Source organism: Chlorocebus sabaeus, chromosome 9, assembly GCF_047675955.1.
Source record: "Chlorocebus sabaeus isolate Y175 chromosome 9, mChlSab1.0.hap1, whole genome shotgun sequence".
Classification (NCBI taxonomy): Eukaryota; Metazoa; Chordata; class Mammalia; order Primates; family Cercopithecidae; genus Chlorocebus; species Chlorocebus sabaeus.
Window position 1 is genome coordinate 33583782 of NC_132912.1, and position 21380 is coordinate 33605161.

At 37.0% G+C, this 21380-nt stretch overlaps 1 protein-coding gene across 22 annotated transcripts in view; it reads left to right on the forward strand.

Moving 5' to 3' along the window:
• Window positions 1-21380, forward strand: part of PARD3 (par-3 family cell polarity regulator) — a 714326-nt gene that overhangs the window by 458048 nt on the left and 234898 nt on the right. For 13 of the 22 annotated variants that reach the window (XM_037986591.2, XM_037986601.2, XM_037986605.2 and 10 more), the window contains 3 exons: window positions 5642-5830; window positions 6627-6797; window positions 16222-16381. In XM_037986591.2, coding sequence (XP_037842519.1) covers window positions 5642-5830; window positions 6627-6797; window positions 16222-16381 — 520 coding nt within the window. The remainder of the gene's footprint in view (window positions 1-5641; window positions 5831-6626; window positions 6798-16221; window positions 16382-21380) is intronic. The other 9 variants (XM_008002763.3, XM_008002765.3, XM_008002775.3 and 6 more) reach the window with 1 other exon arrangement.

Below are 21380 nucleotides of genomic sequence, written 5' to 3' on the forward strand. Positions count from 1 at the left end.
AGTAAAGTGTTGAATATCTTATCTAATTTGTGGGATGCTATACTGAAAGTGAGCAATAGAATGGTTTCATGGGCACCATCAAAAGTTGAAAAATCGTTATGTTGAAACATTGTAAGTTGTGGACCATCTGTATAACCCTCTACCAATTTCTCCTCCTCCATGCAGTGTTTTTTTTTGAGGAAGCAGAATTAAAGAAATGATATAAAATGGAATTTTTTGTATTGTAAAAATAATGCATATCAACTGTAGAAAATTCAGTTACATGTAGAAGAAAATTAAAATCACTTGTAATTCTGTGACTTATCGTCATTTTGATGTATTTTTTTTATATACATATTTCTGTCTGTGAGCCTAGCCAAAGATAATATATATTTTTAAAATGATTTTCTTGGTCTTGTGTGGTGGCTCATGTCTGTCATCCCAGACTTTGGGAGGCCAAGATGGGTGGGTCACCTGAGGTCAGGAGTTTGAGACCAGCCTAACCAACATGGCAAAACCCTGTCTCTACTAAAAATACAAAAATTAGCCAGGCGTAGTGGCATACGTCTTTAGTGCCAACTGCTTTGGAGACTGAGGCAAGACAATTGCTTGAACCCGGAAAGCAAGATTGCAGTGAGTTGAGATCATACCACTGCACTTCAGCCTGGGCAACAGAGCGAGACTCCATCTCACAAAAAATAAATAAATAAAAAGATGTTCTTGTCTACCTATTTAATATGTATCATGTCCCAGCCACATATCCTATTATTGTTAATAAATGTCATGCCCCAGGCATGAGTGAAGACTGACATAAATTCCTAGCTTCTGAAGCTTCTAGTGATCTTTGAAGGCAGACATTAATTCATAAAAATATGTTGTGGAGGTTTTTGATTGGCGTACTGGAAGTTATGAAAGCCCAAAGGGTAAAACTCAATTTCTTAGTCACAAATACTTTCTTGTCTTACATAATATTTTGATAAGACACTTTATTAGCTGAATGGCATCCCCATTGTGTAGCTATATCTTAATTTTCCTAACTTACTGTCATACATGTCAGTTTTTAGCTATCGTAATTAAAACAATACCCTCACAGTTAAATCTTTGTACATGATCACAACTATTTTTGTAGGCCATATTACTAAAAGTAATATTTCTAGCTTAAGAAAAAGGCAAACTGTAGAAGGTTTAGATAAGCATTGCCAAGTTGGTTTCCATAATTATTGTACCATTTTTTACATTCACCAGCAGTGCAAGAACATGCCCATTTCACCACACCTTCCACAGTATTAAATATCATTACTTTTATTTTTTTAATGTTCTATGGCATAGCAATATTTGTTGGATATCATTAAAGAAAATGTATGGAGCAATTTGATAACCTTTGATTGATTTGCAAGTAAGATTGAACCTTGTAGTTGGAGGTTTATTTATTGGTTCTCTCATCTTTCTTTAGTGAATGGCTTGTTTATATCCCTTTCTTGTTTGATGCAGACTGCTTATCTTTTTGTTATTAATTTACTAGGGATTTGTGCATTAAAGATAATAACTCAGCTGGGCATGGTGGCTCTTGCCTATAATCCCAGCACATTGGGAAACTGAGGTGGGAGGATTGCTTGAGCCCAGGAATTTGAGACCAGCATGGGCAACATAGCAAGACCCTGTCTCTACAAAAAAAAGAAGAAGTTAGTCAGGCTTGGTGGTGTGCCCTGGGATCCCAGCTACTTGGGAGGCTGAGGGCAGGAGAATCACTTGAGTCCAGGAGTTCAAGGTTATGGGGAGCTATGATCACGCCACTACACTCCAGCCTGGACAACAGAGCAAGACCCTGTCTAAAAAAAAAGATAGTTCTCTAGATAAGGGCAGATCTTGAGAGAGAGAAATTAATGATTTATAGTGGAGTGATAAAACTTTTGCTGAGTCACATATTTTGTTACAAAGTCGAAAATTGGCTATTGAGCTCACTCCTATAATTTTATGGCCTTCTCTCATTTGTGCACAGACCATGTTTCTTTTGCCTCTCTTCACAATATTTTATACATTCTCATCCAAATTTTCATTTGTTGTGGCTTAGAGATTACCCTTCCCATGATTGTTTTTCTGCTGCTTAGTACAATCAACTCTTATTTCCTTTTTTATAGATAACACCTGTGCTGTAGATTAACTGTGGAATTGGGCCTATAGGCCAGCTCTATTCTCAGTTTTTTGGACTGATATTTGGGGAAGAAGGAAAAAGGGGCCGTGGTGATGACCACTTGTGACTCTTTCTCTGTCTCACTACAGATAGAAATGTACATCTTTTCTGCTGTTCTCAGGAGGGTGGGATAGGAAGTAGTTTTCACAATACCCACTCAGCAGGTTGCTTAGCAAAGGTGCCCTTTTGTTCTGGGCATTTGAAGACAACAAATGGTAATGGAGAAATGGGCAAAGGAAGAACTGACAGGCTTTATTGATGAAAACAATCACTGAGGTATACACACATGTATGTGCATGAGAAAGGTGTGCTTGAGTGACATGACTGTGCACAGATGACAGGAGCGAGTTAAAGAAAATATTTTTTACATTTCTGTAGAAAGATCTTAATTCAAGAAACAATTGATAAGGTGCAGAATCTGGGTGGAATAACAAGGTGATAGAAAGTTTCTACTTTACATCAGAAGATGGAGATTCCTATACTATCTGACTTTATGAACGTTCTCAGTAATACAGCATTTCAAATGATTTTTGAAGAGCAAAATTTTTTAAAAACACTTTTCTGCCAGAGAACTAAGTTCTAAAAGCTGGCATTAATTTCTGTCTATGTCAAAAGCCAAATGGATTAATAATGGAATATCACATGAAACATACAATGTTTCACATCAGTGTTCTTAATGATAATAATAAGACTTGATAAGAAAGCTGAAAAAGATTATTCCCATTCTGCAGTTGTTATAATAAATGAAACTGTCCCCTGGAGAATATGCTCTTTTTTAAAACAGGTTCAGAGATCGGCAGTCAGAAAATATTCCAACTTGATTAAAATTTTTCATTATATGTGCAGCCAGCTCCTTACCTGATCCTTCAAGTAGGAAAAATATGAGAATTGTAAGCCTTGGTAAAATGTTATGGAAATGTAAAACTCAGTAAACACTAAAAAAGCAACTGAAGATTCAAATCAGAAAGTAACAATTAAGAACCTTCCAGAGTTGAAGCAAGTAAGCATAGTGAATGATGAGACTTAGATGTGTCCATAGAAAGACTATTCTTGTTTTCCATTTTTTCAAATGTAGCTTTTCCGGGCAGTACTGATTGACAGAGTAATATTTTATTTGAATGACCTCCAGATTTAAAGGCAAGGGAGAACTATGGTGTATATTGATGCTGTTTTGTATTTTAAACATCAAAATTTACCATACTTTATATTTCTGTAACCGATTTTATATTGAGGTAGTGCAGTTCATTTACACACAGTCATTATTTAGTACTCTGTTAATGTTTCAAGGGGCTGGGCACGTAAGCCCAACACTTTGGGAGGCCAAAGCAGGCAGATCGCTTGAGCCCAGGAGTCTGAAACCAGCCTGGCCAACATGGTGAAACCCCATCTCTAAAGAAATACAAAAATTCGCCCTGTTTGATGGCATGCACCTGTAGTCCCAGCTACTCTAGAAGCTGCAGTGGGAGGATCACCTTAGCCTGGGGAGGTCAAAGGTGTAGTGAGTGTTGATTGACCACTGCATTCTAGCCTCGGTGACAGAGTGAGACCCTTGAGCCACATGGACCAAAATAAAAAGTGTGTTGAATATTCATGTTTATAGAGCAAAGCATGTATATAAAAATACTTTTGTATCAAAGTGTTTGATATATTTCATCTTTTTTTGCTCACAATACATTGTTTTTATTTGAGCTATAATTGTTCTCTGGGAATATTTTAAATCTGGTTTTTATAATGAGCAGGCTTAAGGCTTTATTTGGACTTTGATTGTAAAATGTACTTACTTTGCATAGTTAACATGGCTATTACCCTGTATTTTTTCAGGTTCTTATTTTGAGTTCTTCATTATATAAGTTTTAATTTTTTTTAACCCATTAGCAAGTTTATTGTAATTGAAGTGTTACTTGTCCTTTAAAAACTATGAGGCCATCCTTTGAGATAGCACAAAGATGTCCTACCATAAAATGTTAACTTTACATATTTGTAAATTAGAAACATCACTTTACATATCACATTACTATGGGTCTAACGATTTATAAATAGCATTTTGCTTGTTTTATGATGATCTAAAAAATTCACTTACAGATGAATAGTGTACTCTCAAAATGTATTTTATCTAATTGAGACATCTGAGATTGCATGTTTATGCCCCAAATTCCTTGTATTCCAAATTTTCTTGAATTCCAAATTCCTTGGGTTGATTTTTATTCTTATTAGGACATTTCAAAAATTTGGTAGGATGCAGTCACCTACTTTTTTCATGTTCTTGAACATTCTGTAAAAGCACTATCTGTTTAAAGTGTATATTCCTACATATCTGTGTACCATTATATTTCTTATTCTTTAATTATAATTTGATAAGTCAAGCTTGAGTGATTAAACAGTTGCTGGATAAATATTTCAAAAGTGGGAAAAGAGGAGGAGAAATAGGTTTTAGAACTAGATGAACCATTCAGTTTTTACTTGAAGAGCCTGTGCCACATGTCTGTTATGTGGTTGGAGCAAGAATTTGTGCTTAAACAAGCATCCTGGCCTTACTGATTTGGACATGACCAGTATAGAGATGGTGGAAATCTTTGCCATGAGTGGGACTGCTGGGGAGGAGGACCTCAGAAGGCTGGGTGCTTCCTCTTCGGGAGTGTAGCCTTTCTTAATGATAGACTGTCGTCTTAATGCAGTTTATTCAGTTATACATTAAGCTTTCATTTCTTCCTCTGTTTTAAGGGAGGTGAACAAGAATTCGTATATCCTAAATGTTTTTTTATTTTAAAAGTCTTCCTTGTCTTCTGTACTTGGTGACTATGAAATTAAATCTGATATATAACTAATTAATTAAACAAGATTACCTGAATAATATTTACCAGCTCTATTATGTACGCTACAATGTTGTGGAAAAGTTTTCTGTGATGTTATATATCTCTACTTGGTCTCACAGATGTTGACGTTGCAATTAGTTAGAGGCTGTCTGAACCCAGATACCGTTTTCTGCTGATTTTGTATGATCAGGATTTGTTTTTTTTTTGTGAATAAACACCATTAGTGAACATTAAATGTATTGATAACTTCAGAATTTCCTTATAAAAAGGGAGACAAGTGAATTATATTTATTTATTTTTACTCCTGTTGTTACTGTTTTTCTTGTCGTTTAGAGTATATAATGAGACCAAAAAAATCCCGAACTCTAGAACTCTACTAGTCTTTAGTCCTTCCACTACATTTTCCCCCTAACTTTCTCAAATCTGGTTTAGGTTTGGTTCAATATTGAATAATTGCTACATACAAATATTAACAGCTGGTTCCAGAAATCTTCTGGAGTGGGTGCAGATGTACTGTTTTCATGGTTCTTGCTATGGAAACTTGGTGGAAATATTTTGCCTCTTATGATTAAGGAGCTGCTCATTAGCAGTCTTTAAAAATAACTTTGAGAAAGAAACATTGGAATATAATGTGCTGTGCAATTTTTTTCCCTATTAGAAAGCAGAAGATGAGGATATTGTTCTCACACCTGATGGCACCAGAGAATTTCTGACGTTTGAAGTCCCACTTAATGATTCGGGATCTGCTGGCCTTGGTGTCAGTGTCAAAGGTAACCGGTCAAAAGAGAACCACGCAGATTTGGGAATCTTTGTCAAGTCCATTATTAATGGAGGAGCAGCATCTAAAGTGAGTGTCAACTTTACCATGCGTATGCCTTTTAATTTCAACATTGTTCCTATTTTGAAAACATATTCCTATTGAAACTTTTAATTTCAACCCTGTTCCTATTTTGAAAACATATGCAGTTAACAGAAGTTTTCTCATTTCTTCATGGTACTGACATTCACAATCAAACAACTAGGAGATGTCTCAGTGATGTGTCACGTGGGGATGGAGTCCATAACTTCAACTCTTCATTTTTTTCTCTCACAGAACATACAACCCATAGACATGCTAGTTAAATGAAGTTAATCTATGCAAAGACTTGGCATAGGTCCTAACACAGAATGGGCATATAGTAGACATTAATCTTTCCCCTCCCCTCCCTTGTTTGTGGGTCACTTACTCTATTTCTCAGCCTAGAGAAAATTTCCTGGCCATTTGTTAAGGGGACAGTTCTCTGCAACTGTCTAATAGCCTTGAGCTTTTACATGTCTTGGTTTCTAAATAACCTCTACGGGTGTTTCTGGAAGCAAGAAAGTAATCACTTTGTGTCCTTTGAATTAGTATGCTATTTTGGTAAACAGATTATGATAATGACTTGATTTACAAATGTATAAATGATTGAAATAGACACAGGCTACAATAGCTGCTTAGACGTTATTATGCCAGTGTTCAATTGGGCATAATCCATTAGGATTAAAGCTCTCCACTTTTTTTTTTTTTTGCTTTGTTTTTTATTTTATTTATTAACTAAAGGAAAAGCTACTTCTTTTATAGCAGTCTATTTAATAGCATTTATTTTTACCTGTTTTCTTCCCAGGATGGAAGGCTTCGGGTGAATGATCAACTGATAGCAGTAAATGGAGAATCCCTGTTGGGCAAGACAAACCAAGATGCCATGGAAACCCTAAGAAGGTCTATGTCTACTGAAGGCAATAAACGAGGAATGATCCAGCTTATTGTTGCAAGGAGAATAAGCAAGTGCAGTGAGGTAAAAATTGCAAAAAAGTGCTAGCATCTGAAATTGTAATAAAACTACATTTCTGTCCTAATTTTGGACAAAGGGTGTTAGGTTCCAGGACCTTACCTCAAAAGACCATAAATTATCTTTGGTGGTTGTGGTTTTGTTATTTTGTAGGTAGATTGTGATTTGTGTTCCTAATTCTTGTGATCAACATATTCCTAAGTGGATATTAATACTTCTATTGCCAACTCAGCAGGAAACACTGGGATCTCAAAAGCCCCTTTAGCTGAATTTTTTCTTGAAATCAGGGTCACATCTTCCTTCTCAGAGCCAACAGTTTCTCTTCTAGTTGGCAGAGTTATACCTGGGAGGTGAATCATGCAGAGAAACAGTTGCTTATTCATTTGTTTATCTAAAATGGGATGCCTCTTACAAAGTCCCTAGTAGGGAACAGTCTTTCTTTCTCCCATCCTTTCTTTTTTTTTTTTTTTTTTTTAAGACAGGATCTCACTGTGTTGACCACGCTGCAGTTCAGTGTTGTGGTCACAACTCAATGCAGCCTCCATCTTCTGGGCTCAATTGATCCTCCTGCCTCAGTCTGCCAAAGTCCTGGGATTACAGGCATGCGCCATAGCATATGGCCCATAGTCTGACTTTCTTAGATGATGGTGTTCTCTTGTGAGATTATCAATAGCGTATACCTCCCTCTCTTTCTTCAGTCCCCATTTTCTCTTTCTCTATGGGATTGAGTCTGTTCTCTTTGAATGCCTCCTTTTTCAGTAATCTGTATTGCATTATACTTGGCTTGTTCTAAATGTATGTTGCAGTTTGGAATTAGGAGTGAGGAGAACACAGAGCATCCTCTTTTGAAGGATAGGATCATCTATTTTCCCAAATATGGAAAAACATATTTGTTGTATAATAGGACATTTGAAAGTTAAAAATAAATTATATGTAGACTTGATAATATTGGAGCTTGAAAAAAACTAATTTTCATGGATCCATTATAAATTATGTGCCATCTGTAGAAAATAGGTCAGACTAGCCCGTGTGCAAAATGAGCTGTTGAAAATGTGAAGTTTTTCTTAATCAGTGTTCAGATTCCCACATTTTAAGATCAACTAAGATAAAATGATTAACAAATAATACAAACTGAAATTATACCTAAATTTTTTAAGTATTTTTCTTAATTTTTAAACTTCTGTTTACTAAACATATAAAGCAAACTTTTCAGGTTGCAGTGTCCACTCATCTGAACCTATGATACAAGCATATTTTACAAAGAAAATGTACTCTTGAGCTCAGCTGGTAGTCAATATAGAGGTGACGTATTCTGAAAGATCACTGACCATTGAATTATTTTGTTATTTGTATTTGCCAAATGTAGAATGAGTTAGCAGTAATCAACAAATTAATTTCCATATCAAGAGAACAACATAACCTTAACTAAAAAATCTCAGAATGGAGAAGAGTGGGACATAAAAACATTCATTTGTGTAAGATAAATATAAAAGCTAATCCCTCACAGTAGGATACTGGACTGATATTTTCCTCTCTTCCCTCCCTCCTGGACTAATGGAATAATAGTTTTTACTCATTGCAAAATCATTAGCTGATCCTTTAACTTAAGTCCCACAAAGCACTATATGAAAACGTCTCAGCTTAAGTTTACAAAACATATCATTCTCTATTTTCTTTTGACCACCTGAATACTTTCCCATTCCACAGGACAGTTTTCATTCCATAGATATTTATTGAGCATCTTATGTATATCAGAAAATGTGTTAGATCCTGGGGACATAGCAATGAAAAAGACAGATGGCATGCATTCTACTGGACGACGTATCACCTTCGTCTTTTAGAGACCAACTAAAATTTTTAACACCTGCGCAACGTTTTCCTTCACAGAAAACATTGAATGCTGTAGGAGGACTTAAAATGCAGAAATGGACTGAAGATCAGTGTCCTACTTTTATCTGATTCAGATTATCCCTGTTGTTCCCCCCAAGCAGTGACAAAGTAAACCTGTACCGGCCTGAAAATGTTTTGATAAAAGCACTGATTTTATTCTCTCTTGTCCTGTAAGAGACATGAAATTGGAATCCCCCTGAAATATCTCTCTGTCTTATTCACTTCTCCATATTAATTTGTGTGAATGAATATGATTTAAGTAAGGAAACAGCTGCAATAGACAGTGATAGACTTTAATATTCAATATTCCTTTTGGTATCATTTTCATACATTGCTGGTTATTACTATTTCTTAGGACAGCATAAGCTTATAAAGCAATTATATAAAAAAAAAATCTTATGAGTACTGTGGTATCTTTGTAATACTAGCAAGAAGCCTTTTGTACTGATAGGGTTTAACTAAAGAATTACACGAAGACAGAAGATCTCAATTCAGCTTCCCATAAGGCATAAGACATGATTTTTCTGCTGTTGTACTTATGTATTACCTTTGGAAAACCTTCTCCTTTGCACACTGGGAGGGTATGTGTAAATTATTTTACAGTAAATATTGATATAAGCATAGGGCATCATGCTGTCCTGAACAAATCTCAAGCCAGAATAATGTGCTGAGTTTTCTTTCTAGGTCTTTTAATCAGCCGTATAGTCCAGTCTTTGCCAATCAGAAAACTGTATTTTGCTATCTCATCTTTAAATCCAAGATTTGCATATTTCATTTCAAGTTAGGGAAGGTAAGAATGTGTAAAAGAAAATCTTTTGTTCTTTGTCACATTTTTCTTTCTCTTATACATGGAAGTGCTGTGTATTAATATGTCTTCTTTATTTTTCATTTTTGTAGAGACAGGGTCTTGCTATGTTGTCCAGTCTGTTCACCAACTCCTGGCCTCAGCCTGCCAAAGTGCCGAGATTTCAGGCATGAGCCACCTCACCTGGTCCAATATGTTTTCTTTGAATTTATTTGTCAGCTCCCTTCACCAGTTATTATGTTAAAGCCCTGTATTTCCCTAACATTAGTCCTGACAAGACACATCGGAGACATTCTCCGGGAGCTATTTCTTAGCCTATTTTGCTTGGCCTTTCAGAAATCTGCAGGCACTATCTCATTCTCAAAGTGTCTCCTATCTACTGTCTCTAGTTTTCTGCTACCATACTCTGGGTCTTCTCTAAGGTTTCCTCTTTTCTGCCTGTTCTTTCATTGTTCCTGTCGCTCAAAGTTCCTCTGGGTCTGTTGTCTGTTTTTTTGGTTGTGTGTGTGTGTGTGTTTTTTTTTTTTTTTTTGGAGACAGAGTCTCACTCTGTCACCCAGGCTGGAGTGCAGTGGCGCGATCTTAACTCACTACAACCTCTGCCTCCTGGGTTCAAGTGATTCTCCAGCTTCAGCCTCCTGAGCAGCTGGGATTACAGACGTGCGCCATACCCAGCTAATTTTTTGTGTTTTTAGTAGAGATGGGGTTTCACCATGTTGGTCAGGCTGGTCTCAAACTCCCGACCTCGTGATCTGCCCACCTCAGCCTCCCAAAGTGCTGGGATTACAGGCGTGAGTCACTGCGCCCTTCCAGGTCTCTTTGTTTTTAACTCTGCTCATACTCCCTACCTGATCTCCACTCCCTGGTCCTCTGAAACCACTTGTTAGGATGGATACCATCATCCTCTTTCCAGCTCACAACTCCACTCTGGCACCAGATCCCTCTGTTCACCTGCCTAGGGAAATATTTCCTGCTCTGTCTTATGGGCACCTAATTCACAAGGGATCACCTTCTTTCTGTTGTAGAAGGCAGAGATCTGGGGTCACCCAAATGACCCTCTCAATGCTGTCAATATGCCTGTTGCCTGTTGCCTGTTGCCTCTACCTCTAGAATTTCCCTCTTTTCTTTTTTGGAGACAGAATCTCAACGTCTCGCTCTGTTGCCTAGGCTAGAGTGCAGTGGTGCAGTCTCAGCTCACTGTAGCTTCGACTTCCCATGCTCCAGCAATGAGGCCACCTGTCTCCCTAGTAGCTGGGACCACAGGCATGCACCACCGTACTCAACTAATTTTTTCTTTAAAGATGGGATCTCACTGTGTTGCCCAGGATGATTTTCAACTCCTGGGCTCAAGTACTCCTTTGGCCTCAGCTTCCCAAAGTGCTGAAATTACGTCTGTGAGCCACTGCGCCTGGCCTAAAATCTCTTTTTCCTCAGCTGCTCCCGTCTCTCCCCTCTGCCACTGCCTGAGTTCAGACCTCATCCTCTCACCAGGCTCATTGCTGCAGCTCCCTGAGGGGTTTCTCTGCAATCAGGCTTTCTCCCTCATTCCATTCTCTGCACTGCAGTCAAGCAAATTTTTCTACAAAACACATTGATCATGTCAGTCCCTGCTGAAACCCCTTTGGGAGCTTTCCACGTCTCCAGGATCAACCAGTCTCCATTCGTGGGGTCCACTGGGACATGCCTGATTGTCATCGGTGCCCTACAGCCCCTGCAGCACCTCTGCTCCAGCTACTCAGTGTTTCTGGTAATTTCTCAGACATGGGATGCTCTTTCACACCTCTAGGTCTTCCACTTGCGTCCATCTGCCCCTCATCCTAGCAAAGGCTTACACAGTCTTTCATTTTCCATTTTCTCTTCCAAAGTATTTTCATAGCCTCATATACCGCCCCCACCCAGCAGCTGTCACACTATCGTGGTTTCCTCTTTGATTTTCTTTTGCTGGAATTGTGGATTCTGAGACTGCCAGGACTTGATCCATCTACCACTTTCCTATGTATCCATTGCTGGTATCCAACCCAGGCCTGACCTATCAGCACAGGCTGAATGATGAAGAGCAACCCTGGAGAGTCTGGCTTTTTAAAATTCTTTTTTGAGATGGAATCTCGCTCTGTCACCCAGGCTGGAGTGCAGTGGCGCCATCTTGGCTCACCATAAGCTCTGCCTCCCGGGTTCACACCATTCTCCTGCCTCAGCCTCCCAAGCACCTGGGACTACAGGCACCCACCACCATCTGGCGTTGTTTTTTTTTTTTTTTTTTTTTTTAAAGAAAAAGAGTGTTACTAACACTTGTTAGTGTTAGAAACTGAAATTCCAAAGTCACCCTCAGACAAGGCAAACAAGATGAATTTGGAGGCAGTAATTCTTATTTCCCTTGCTTTCCTTCTTTCCATAGATCTAATGGTCTCACCTAACTACACTTAAAAACATTGTATAAGCAATCATTGTTTGTTTTCTTTTTCCTTTCTTCAAAGAAAAAGAGATGGCTTCCCATTGTTTAAATCCCTTAAAGGATTGTTTCACTTTTTTAGAGAAAAACTGAGTCCTGGCATTCTTTTCCATTGTTTCAGTTTTGGAATATACAAAGCAAGAAGAGAAAAATTGTTTTCACTTACTCCAAAGGACACATTTGTTGAAGACTTTTAAACAAGGCTGGAGGGGAATGCAAGTAAATACCAGGCATCATTCCTTGAGTGTTGAAAATAGCCTCTATATGAAAATTATGCTGATTTTTAAATATTTTAAGGAAATTAATATTTGTAGAAATTACTGTAATTTAACATAACTTCCAGGCATTTTATTATATCCATGTTAGAAGTGATTTTATATAAAGCTTTTTCTTAGTGCCAGTAGAGAATATCGCCAGGTGAGCTTTCTGTCTTAGACCTCATATTGGGGGATTAGTCATCAAGGACTTTAAAATGAATTCTTTCTCTAGGCTTAATCCTTTTAGAATGGGAAAGGTATGTTAGAATAGGAAAGGGGCCAAAGGTATCATTAATGAATCTCTTCATTTTCTGTATTAAGAAATAAATGCAAAGAGGTCAAATGATTTGCTTTAATGGCTGCAAGGCCAACATAGGTGGCAAAGTAATTTAGAAGCAAAATGTCTGTTTCTCTTACACAAGTGAGTGGATCTAATTGACTGTGATTGTGTTGTTCAGGCACTTTATATCCCAGTTGCGTTGGGAAGTAGTGTACGATAAAAGCATGGGCTTTACAATCTGATGTAATCAGTGAAATTCTGGTTCTGCCATGTGCTGACTTGAGGAGCTCACCTCACATTTCTGATTATTGCCATTGCCCTCATGGGGATGTGAAGGAAAATAAATGTGGTCCTGCTTGAAAAGAGAATGTGAAACTGTACCCTAAATCTTCCTTCACTCTCCTCGAAAACTAAAAATCTGTCTTTTCATTAGTTGCTTTGTGTTCACCTGTCCTCTGGAAGTTAGTATTTTCCAGAATGTATATTTGTAATCTAGGTTAAATGTCTTTTAATTTCAACATCATGCTGTGTCCTCAGTTTTAACAGCCTGTTTCCACATAATGTAGTGTGTTTTAAGGAAAATATGACTCACTCACTTTTAGGAATGAATTTATTAATCTATTCTGCCAGTGCCTGCTCTACGCTAGGCATTGGGGATAAATACAACATGCTAAAAAAAACCTTGAAATATTGAATAATATGATCTTGCCAATCACCAGTGAGAATCCAGTTTTAGGTTTGCTGAAGGGGGTTAAGACCATTCCAATACGAACTTTCAGTGTTTCTAGTGGAGATGGTGGGATACGTTTTCTTTAGGTGAAGGACACTATTTGACTTGCTGATGCATACTTACAACAAACGGAGATTTTATTAAGCCCCGCAGATAAATTCACATGAATTTTCATTATTCACTTAGCTTATTATTTCCTTTGGGATAGTGACAACAACATGAAATAAAGGCCTGTTCAAAGAGTTAAAAATAAGATTTTTTTTACCTGTGGTAATATATTTCCAAGTTACTGTAGCAAAAAACGCTATCACTTTACACTCCTACGAGTGTGGGTTATCTTGCTGCAACCTAAAGCTATTTTTGTTCTTTAATAGGTAGAAAGACTTTCCTTGGGATGGAACTGAGGGGCCAAATAGCCACTGCTATAGGGTACTGTATTTAGCTGGAGTCAAGAAAATTTTTGCATGTTAAACCACAAATAGACAACAAAATGAAAATTGCAGTTGTACTTACTTCGGTTTCTAATAATGAAGCTTAACTTTTTCCCCCCTGAGATGGAGTCTGTCTCTGTTGCCCAGGCTGGAGCGCAGTGGCGCGATCTCGGCTCACTGCAACCTCTGCCTCCTGGGTTCAAGCAATTCTCTGCCTCAGCCTCCCAAGTAGCTAGAATTACGGGTGCCCACCACCACACCTGGCTAATTTTTGTATTTTTAGTAGAGATGGTGTTTTACCATGTTGGTCAGGCTGATCTTGAACTTCTGACCTCGTGATCCACCTGCCTCAGCCTCCCAAAGTGCTGGGATTACAGGCGTGAACCACTGCACCCAACTGAATCTTAATTTTAATGAGGTTTCAATATAAGGAACCTGCAAGAGCGTGAGAGCAGTCAGGGGAGCAGAGGCCAGCCATTCTCCCAGGACCACTGGGGTTGCCTCTCTTCCTCAGTGCCACTGGTGCCCCCTCCAACATTTCCTAAACTGGTGTTCTTGCAACAGCAAAAAATCACCAAAAGATTTAAAACAAAACTGTAACCCCAATCAGTTTTTTTTAAAAGAAATTAAAAGCCATTGTATCTTCTGTTAAATATTTATGTAGTCAACTATTGATGTCTTCATTTAAATCTGTCTTTTGAGATGCAAATTAAACATGGGTAGAGAGGTAGGGGAGGTGGAGAATCTTTCCCATGAAAATGTTCAAGTGCTTGGTTTTTTTCTGAACAGGCGTCTTTTCTCTAGAAAACATGCGTGTACTACTTTTTAACAGAATTTTTATTTGGCTTTATAAAATTTTAAAATAGCCTTTTGGGATATTTAGGGATTTCTCAAGAAGTTTTATAAAGGTTTTATCATGTAGAACATTGCAGCATTATACAGTTCAATTAAATACATTTTTCAGGCAAGCTTCAAGATATGTTTTTGATAAATTGTTTTAGAGTCTTATATAGCAAGTCTTTATGTAGGTATACTTTTTAGTGTGTGTATTCATTGAAAAGCTATACTTGTTCTTAATGGTATAGGGTATTCGTTTTATTAGCTTTTTTTTTTTTTTTTTAAACTTCTCCAGAGTCTCATGGAATTTAGGCATTACATTCTTTTAGAAACTGTTCTTTTATTTCTTTACATCAGAGACCTTGAATATTTAATTTACTTTTCAGTAAAGCTGTCAGTTGTAATCTACAATTTAAAAAAAAAAAAAACCTAATAAAACAAATCCTCATTTCACAATTTAAACCTTATTGAGTCTAATTCACTAGAGCTGCAAGTTTATTATTCTCCTGCAGTTTGACGTGCCTCCAATTGTAATTGTGTTGACCCTTCAATGCATTAAATCTCCCCAGTGCTTATCAAACTGGGAGAGATAAGTCTACAATTCGGAACTTCATTAAATATCTCATTTATATTAAACAGATGATAGCTTCTAACAGAAATAATAATTTGTTCAGCTGAAGGAAGTGCGACAGTTGTGATTTCATGTGTGAGATGAGCACTTTCTCTCTTGCTGTGCTGTGTGGTGCTGCCCTCCTGCCTACTCCCCCACATTGGCCCTCCCTGACTGGCTAACACCAAAGCATCATACCATCCTTGTGGCGAACCTCAGAGCCTGCGTCGTGAAGATTGTAGTTAAATGTACTTTGTTCTTCCTTAAAACAGATTTTTTTGAAGGCCTTACAAACGTGAATTTCTTACTATATTAATTATATGTAAAATATGACTTATCAGACACAGCTAACTGTTTAAAGAAATGCCCCATACCATTTTAATTTATTGTCATTGAAATTGACATACATTCATTGCTTATTTATTAGATTGTATATGTTTTTGAAATCCTCTTTGTGTGCTTTATTAGAATATTTGGTCCCGATTTTCATATTGTTCTGCATACTACTAAAGTGATTATTGCAGCTGCTGTCTTAAACATTACAGTAAGATAATACCATGATTATTCTTAATTTCTAGCAGGAGGAATTTAAAATCAGTGTGTTGTTCAAGACACGTGAGCTGATAAATAGAGTCTTTAGGTCTTGTAGAGTAGGTAATAATTCCACCAGCACACATGGAAAAATGTGTGCTAATTGTTAGATGTATTTACATACCATAAGTATAAGATCTGTAGCTAAATTGCAGCTTCCATTCTGATAAAGCACACCTTTTATAGAGTAACATCTAGTAAAGAATTCTGAATTACACTGTAACTTAAATTGACTTAAACAGACACTAACAGTCAAATTCGAAAAATAAACAGCGAGCTCTGATTTTTAAAAAGCCTTAAATATACATATTTTTCCCTCAGTGGTTGAAATCTGACAGAACTTCATGGGAGGCATGGTATAAAGTGGCACAGAAAGGTGGTCATTAGGCAGAGCTGTCATCACAAATTATTTTGGTACAGGGTGAAAAGTTCTAGTTCATTTGGTACCCTGTTGGATACAGGCCTTGGGCAAGTTGTTATAATTCCCCCATGCTGCTCATGGGCCTCCAGGTACTGATTTTTCTTTGCCCCCACCCCCCTTACTCTGTAGCTAAAGTCACCTGGGAGCCCCCCTGGACCTGAGCTGCCCGTTGAAACAGCGTTGGATGATAGAGAACGAAGAATTTCCCATTCCCTCTACAGTGGGATTGAGGGGCTTGATGAATCGCCTAGCAGAAATGCTGCTCTCAGTAGGATAATGGGTGAGTCAGGTAAAACTCTGTTTATCACATCTTACTTTGATGCTTTCATTGGTTTACTGAGAGGTTATTAGTGTAATATTAATGTAAATAAAAATATAATGTTTTCAAGACAAAGGAGAACAGGTTTATTAAAATCATTCAGGAAGTGTTCATGTGAAGAGGTAAATCAACCCATTGATTTAAGTGACTTGTAGATCCTGTAACATGAGGAAAGAACCAAAAAGAAAGGGATCATATGGAAATGTTTTCCAGTGATCAAGATATTCTTTACTTACTTGAAATAATAAGTGAAGCTATGTTTAAAAAGAAATAAAAATTTAATGGCTTATGGCAAGAAGGATTCAAAAGTTACATATCATTCACAATGGTACTGCCTGGAGGGGGAGAAAAAATATGTATATATAGATATACGCACACATATGTAAAATATTCACATGTATTTGATTTGTATTTAATAGGATGTTACTGTATTTTAATTGTATTTTACTTTTCTGAAGCCTTAGTTTTAAAATCCCGAAACTAGTCTTCTGCATCCTTTGTTTGGATTCAGTACCATCCTATCTGCATGGCCCCCAGTGGGTAATGAGGTTATTAGCACTTGCTTTGCAGCAGTTCAGCTTTCTACTAACAGATCCAGTTAATAAAGACTTGCTTTGCCACAGGAGTGGTTGGATTTACTGAGTTGCTCATCTTGGGATTAGCTTGTGAGAGTTTTCAAATTTAAAACACAAGAAGTCATTTTGATTAAAGTAACACCTGACATAAAGCACTTTTATTACTGGTATATTTTACAAGGCTTTCATTTAAAGTAAAACCCTAAATTTAACTCTATTTCGAGTACATTTAATGCAGATTTGGTATAATTCAAGTTTCCATTATGGAGCCTCATTGAAACAGTAATTTATTCATCAGTGGGTGTTTATGGAAAGTCTGCTATTGGCAAGACATTGTGTATATACTTTTGCTATAGATACAAAGATGAGTAAGAAGCAATCTCTGCCTTCAAAGAACTATCTACTGGGCATCATCAAAAACATACATAAACATGTCTAGTAGAATTGTCTGTTTTTCTTCCTCTAATCTCTCTAGCTTTCTAATTTAGAAAAATTGCTGAATATGTAATTTCTTGTCTTGTTACTTGTGGAACTTAGACAAGCCAGCTTTCTGGTTTTACTTTGTCAACATTTTTCTTTTTACCTGCTTGGCATAAGTGAACATCAGGGAAGAGTGCCACACCTGTTGGGTTGAACACCTGTAGGTGAAAGGCTTTGTACATAGTTTCTCACTTTTAAATCTTTGCTTATTACTTACCACTCTCTTCACTGCTGTTGGTTTTTCCGTACTTTCTTGGCTTTGGTATAAAACTTCATCTTTGTTAAATTATTTTTTTATTGATGAAATTTCAGTCCCCTTTAGAGAGAAAGAGTGTGCATGTATCCCTAGATAATGTGTGCACACAAAGTGATATGCTGTAATTTCCCCTTTATTATAGGAACATAGGACTTGCCATACTGAATCAGACCATTGGTCCACCAGTTCCTGTAACCTGCGTCCTGCCTCCAATCCCTGATGCTTCAGAGGAAGGCGAAAAACTAAAACTAAAACTCAAACCAAAAAAAAATCCCTAAATTCAGCTAGTAACCTTTTGAAATGCTGTATATATGAGTTGAAGAGTCATTCATTTTCTTCCTAGTCTGTTGCCCTGATTTTGTTAGCTACAGCTTTATTAGTCCTCTTCGGTTTGCATTATAGTTGACATTGTTTCCTCTTCCTTCTGCTAGATATGTAATGAACTCTTAATACTCCAGATGCCTCCTTAGGGCAGTAACTTCTCTCCCAGTTCTCTGTTTTGTAATGTGTATGCCCTTTTACCATTTTGGGCTGGGGGTGACAAATGCATTACTATTTAAGGGTAGGCTAAGTTGATGTTTTTGTGATTTGGATATTTTCTTAAGATAATTTTTTACAATTTGTACCAGAAACTAGGGATTCTAAATAGTTTTACCCTGACAAGTGTATATGCGTATTTTGATTCATCTTGTGTTTTGCAAATCTGAAAATTCCTCACTCTTCGTCAGTCCTTATTCTAATATCATTGGCCATAATAATCAAATGCGATTTGTGATATAGTTACCACTTAAAGTTAGAAATCCTGTTCAAGATGTTACCTTGCAACAGAACGCCCAAACAGGGCATTAGGAGAGCTATGGGGCACAAAATTTAAGAAACTTGACAAATCACAGTTTCTGAACCAAAATTTGGATGTATGTTTTTCTGAGCCATGAATTCCGTAGTTCCAAAGACATTAGAACATTGAATTTCCATTCATCTAAACCAATAACAACAGTATTTATTGAACTGCACATTATCTAGGCATGTGGAAATTCCTCAGACTGTTTGGTTAATAATTGTCTTCTAAATGTTTGGAATCACTCCTATGTAGACATTAGTGGAGGTGAAGGTATTTACTTCATGATCTGCTATGATACAAAAAGAACTTTGTATTGAAATTCTGGCTCTTTACCTTAGGGAGTTATTAATTTTGTGTTAACAGGTTGAATTTTCATACGGAATAATCGCCTGTGTAGGACTCTAGGCTGCAGGGAGCTTTGAGGCTTTGTGATGCATTCCTTTGTGAACACATCCCTGGAGAAAGGCTTTTAAAAGCTATACCCCAAAAGGAAGAGCTTCTAGAGTTGGAAGGATGTCAGATGCCATCAGTCACACTTTCCCACTTAACAGATGAAGGAACTAAGTCCTGATATCCCAGGATGTTTTTTGTTTTACTTTGTTTTTGGCTATTTCCTTTTTCTAAAAATAGCCTTCTCTAGGGAATGCTGAGATCTTCATTCTTTATTAGTATCAATTTATAATTATCTATATCTGTAAGCAGATATTCGAAAGTCTCCATATCTTGTTCTATCCTGGCACCTACGGTGACTAAAAACATCAAAGACGTTAAATCTTTGAAAACAGCCTTCAAACCACGTACTCCAACCGACTTACCTTATATGTCGGGGAGTTATGGAGCAAATAAATTAAGTAACTTAACAGAAGCTGCACACTTTCTGTACTTCTGAACCAAAATTTGGATGCATGCTTTTCTTTGTCATGAGTCACACCTGATTAGGATTTCCTTAGCTTTTATTGGGGTCAGCCAGGATTGTAACCAAAGGCAAGATTTCTGTGTCATCTCTTTTGACAGAATTCCCACTATCATGGATTTTCTAATAGTCCTGAACATTTATCAGAAAGTAATCTGTAGTGGGCCTGCCTGCATAGGATTCTTCCTTTGAAAAGCCTTAATTTTTCTAATGGTTGGTCTCTCTTAACTAACAATCAAAAACAGCAACAAGGCAGCTGGGCACAGTGGCTTATGCCTGTAATCCCAAAACTTTGGGAGGCCCAGGCAGGTGGATCACCTGAGGTCAGGAGTTCAAGACTAGCCTGGCCAACATATGAAACCCTGTCTCTACAAAAAATACAAAAATTAGCTGGATGTGGTGGTATACACCTATAGTCCCACCTACTGGGGAGGCTGAGGCAGGAGAATCGCTTAAACCCGGGAGGCAGAGTTTGCATTGAGCTGAAATCGCACCACAGCACTCCAGCCTGGGCAACAGAGTGAGACTCCATCTCAAAAAAACAAAACCAAACTAAACAAAAAACAGCAACAAGGATGATCGGCATAACTAATTTAACCAGCACATCCATTTCATACAAGACATCACACGTTGTCATTTGTAAGCCTGGGACTTTAACTTTTTCTCAACTTTTTTAGCTGAATAATTTTTCTTTTTAAAACAAAACTGAAATCTGTTGTATCCGTTTTAGAATTTATCTCAGTAGTTTGTATATTCATATATATGTGGTGAGTTTAAGAAGACGTTATATTTAGAACATTTTTATCTTGTTAGCAATTTGACATAGAAAAATGGAACATTAATGTTTTTATTGTGAGTCATGTCACTGGCACGGTTTTCTTCTAGTATCATATGTGGTGTTACCTTCTATGTAAATTTGCCAATGAATAAATGTTTAGTGAACAAACATTTTGTATTTCCTTGTTTCACTCCTTTACAAGACACTGACTAGTTTACTTAGTTTGTAGGTCACTAGTTAACTAGTTGAAGAAAGAGGAAAATTTACCTATCAAAAATAAATTGAAGCCTTCTGAAGTCATAGAAGGTTTCACATTTATCATGTGCCAACTACTAGCAAACATAATTAAGGGATCGTTGTATTGTCTTGGTGGAGCTTAGTAGAATATGTAGTTAAGTTTTTTAGCTGTCCGTTACCCTGATATAATCTTGGAGCCATAACCCAAAACTATATTCCTGGCAAGCATGTTAAGAAGCAGAAAATAGAAATTTTCAAATCTTGTGAAATGTTAGCCTTTCAAATCATGGGTGAGAAAAAAAATGCTAAATTATTTTCTTACTATGAGGAAGATTTCTAGCCATTTATTTGTGTATACAATATTGTATCACAACAGTTAAGGTACAATATTTCTTCTCAGAACAACAGATTACAAAAAGAAAAATCATATGCACCTTTCAGTGTTCCATATTGCTTATTAGGCCATCTCTCAGAATATATTGTGTAAAACCAGGAGTTTTAGTTTTGTGTTTAAAAATGAATGCACTATGATTATACTGTAATATTTCCTTTAAAAAATTATGCCCGTGTGGGGACTTGGTATTTAATATTGTGACATGCCTCCTCAGTGGTGAGTTGTCCATTGGGGTAACTGGTTTTACAATTCTATATGCTTTGAAGAAAAAAGTATGTCTTGAGAAGGAAACATTTCTTTGGCTAATAGTGCTAGAAAGTCCTGTCTTATTGATGAATATTACTTTTGCTGAACAGGTTTCTATCCTAATATTCTAACACTGTATTAGAAATAAATGAGTAATTTGAATTCAGGTAAGGGAAATGGCAAAGTATTACATTTGATTTACATTTTTATCATTAGCATTTATATAAAGCTGTTAATTTTCATAGTTTG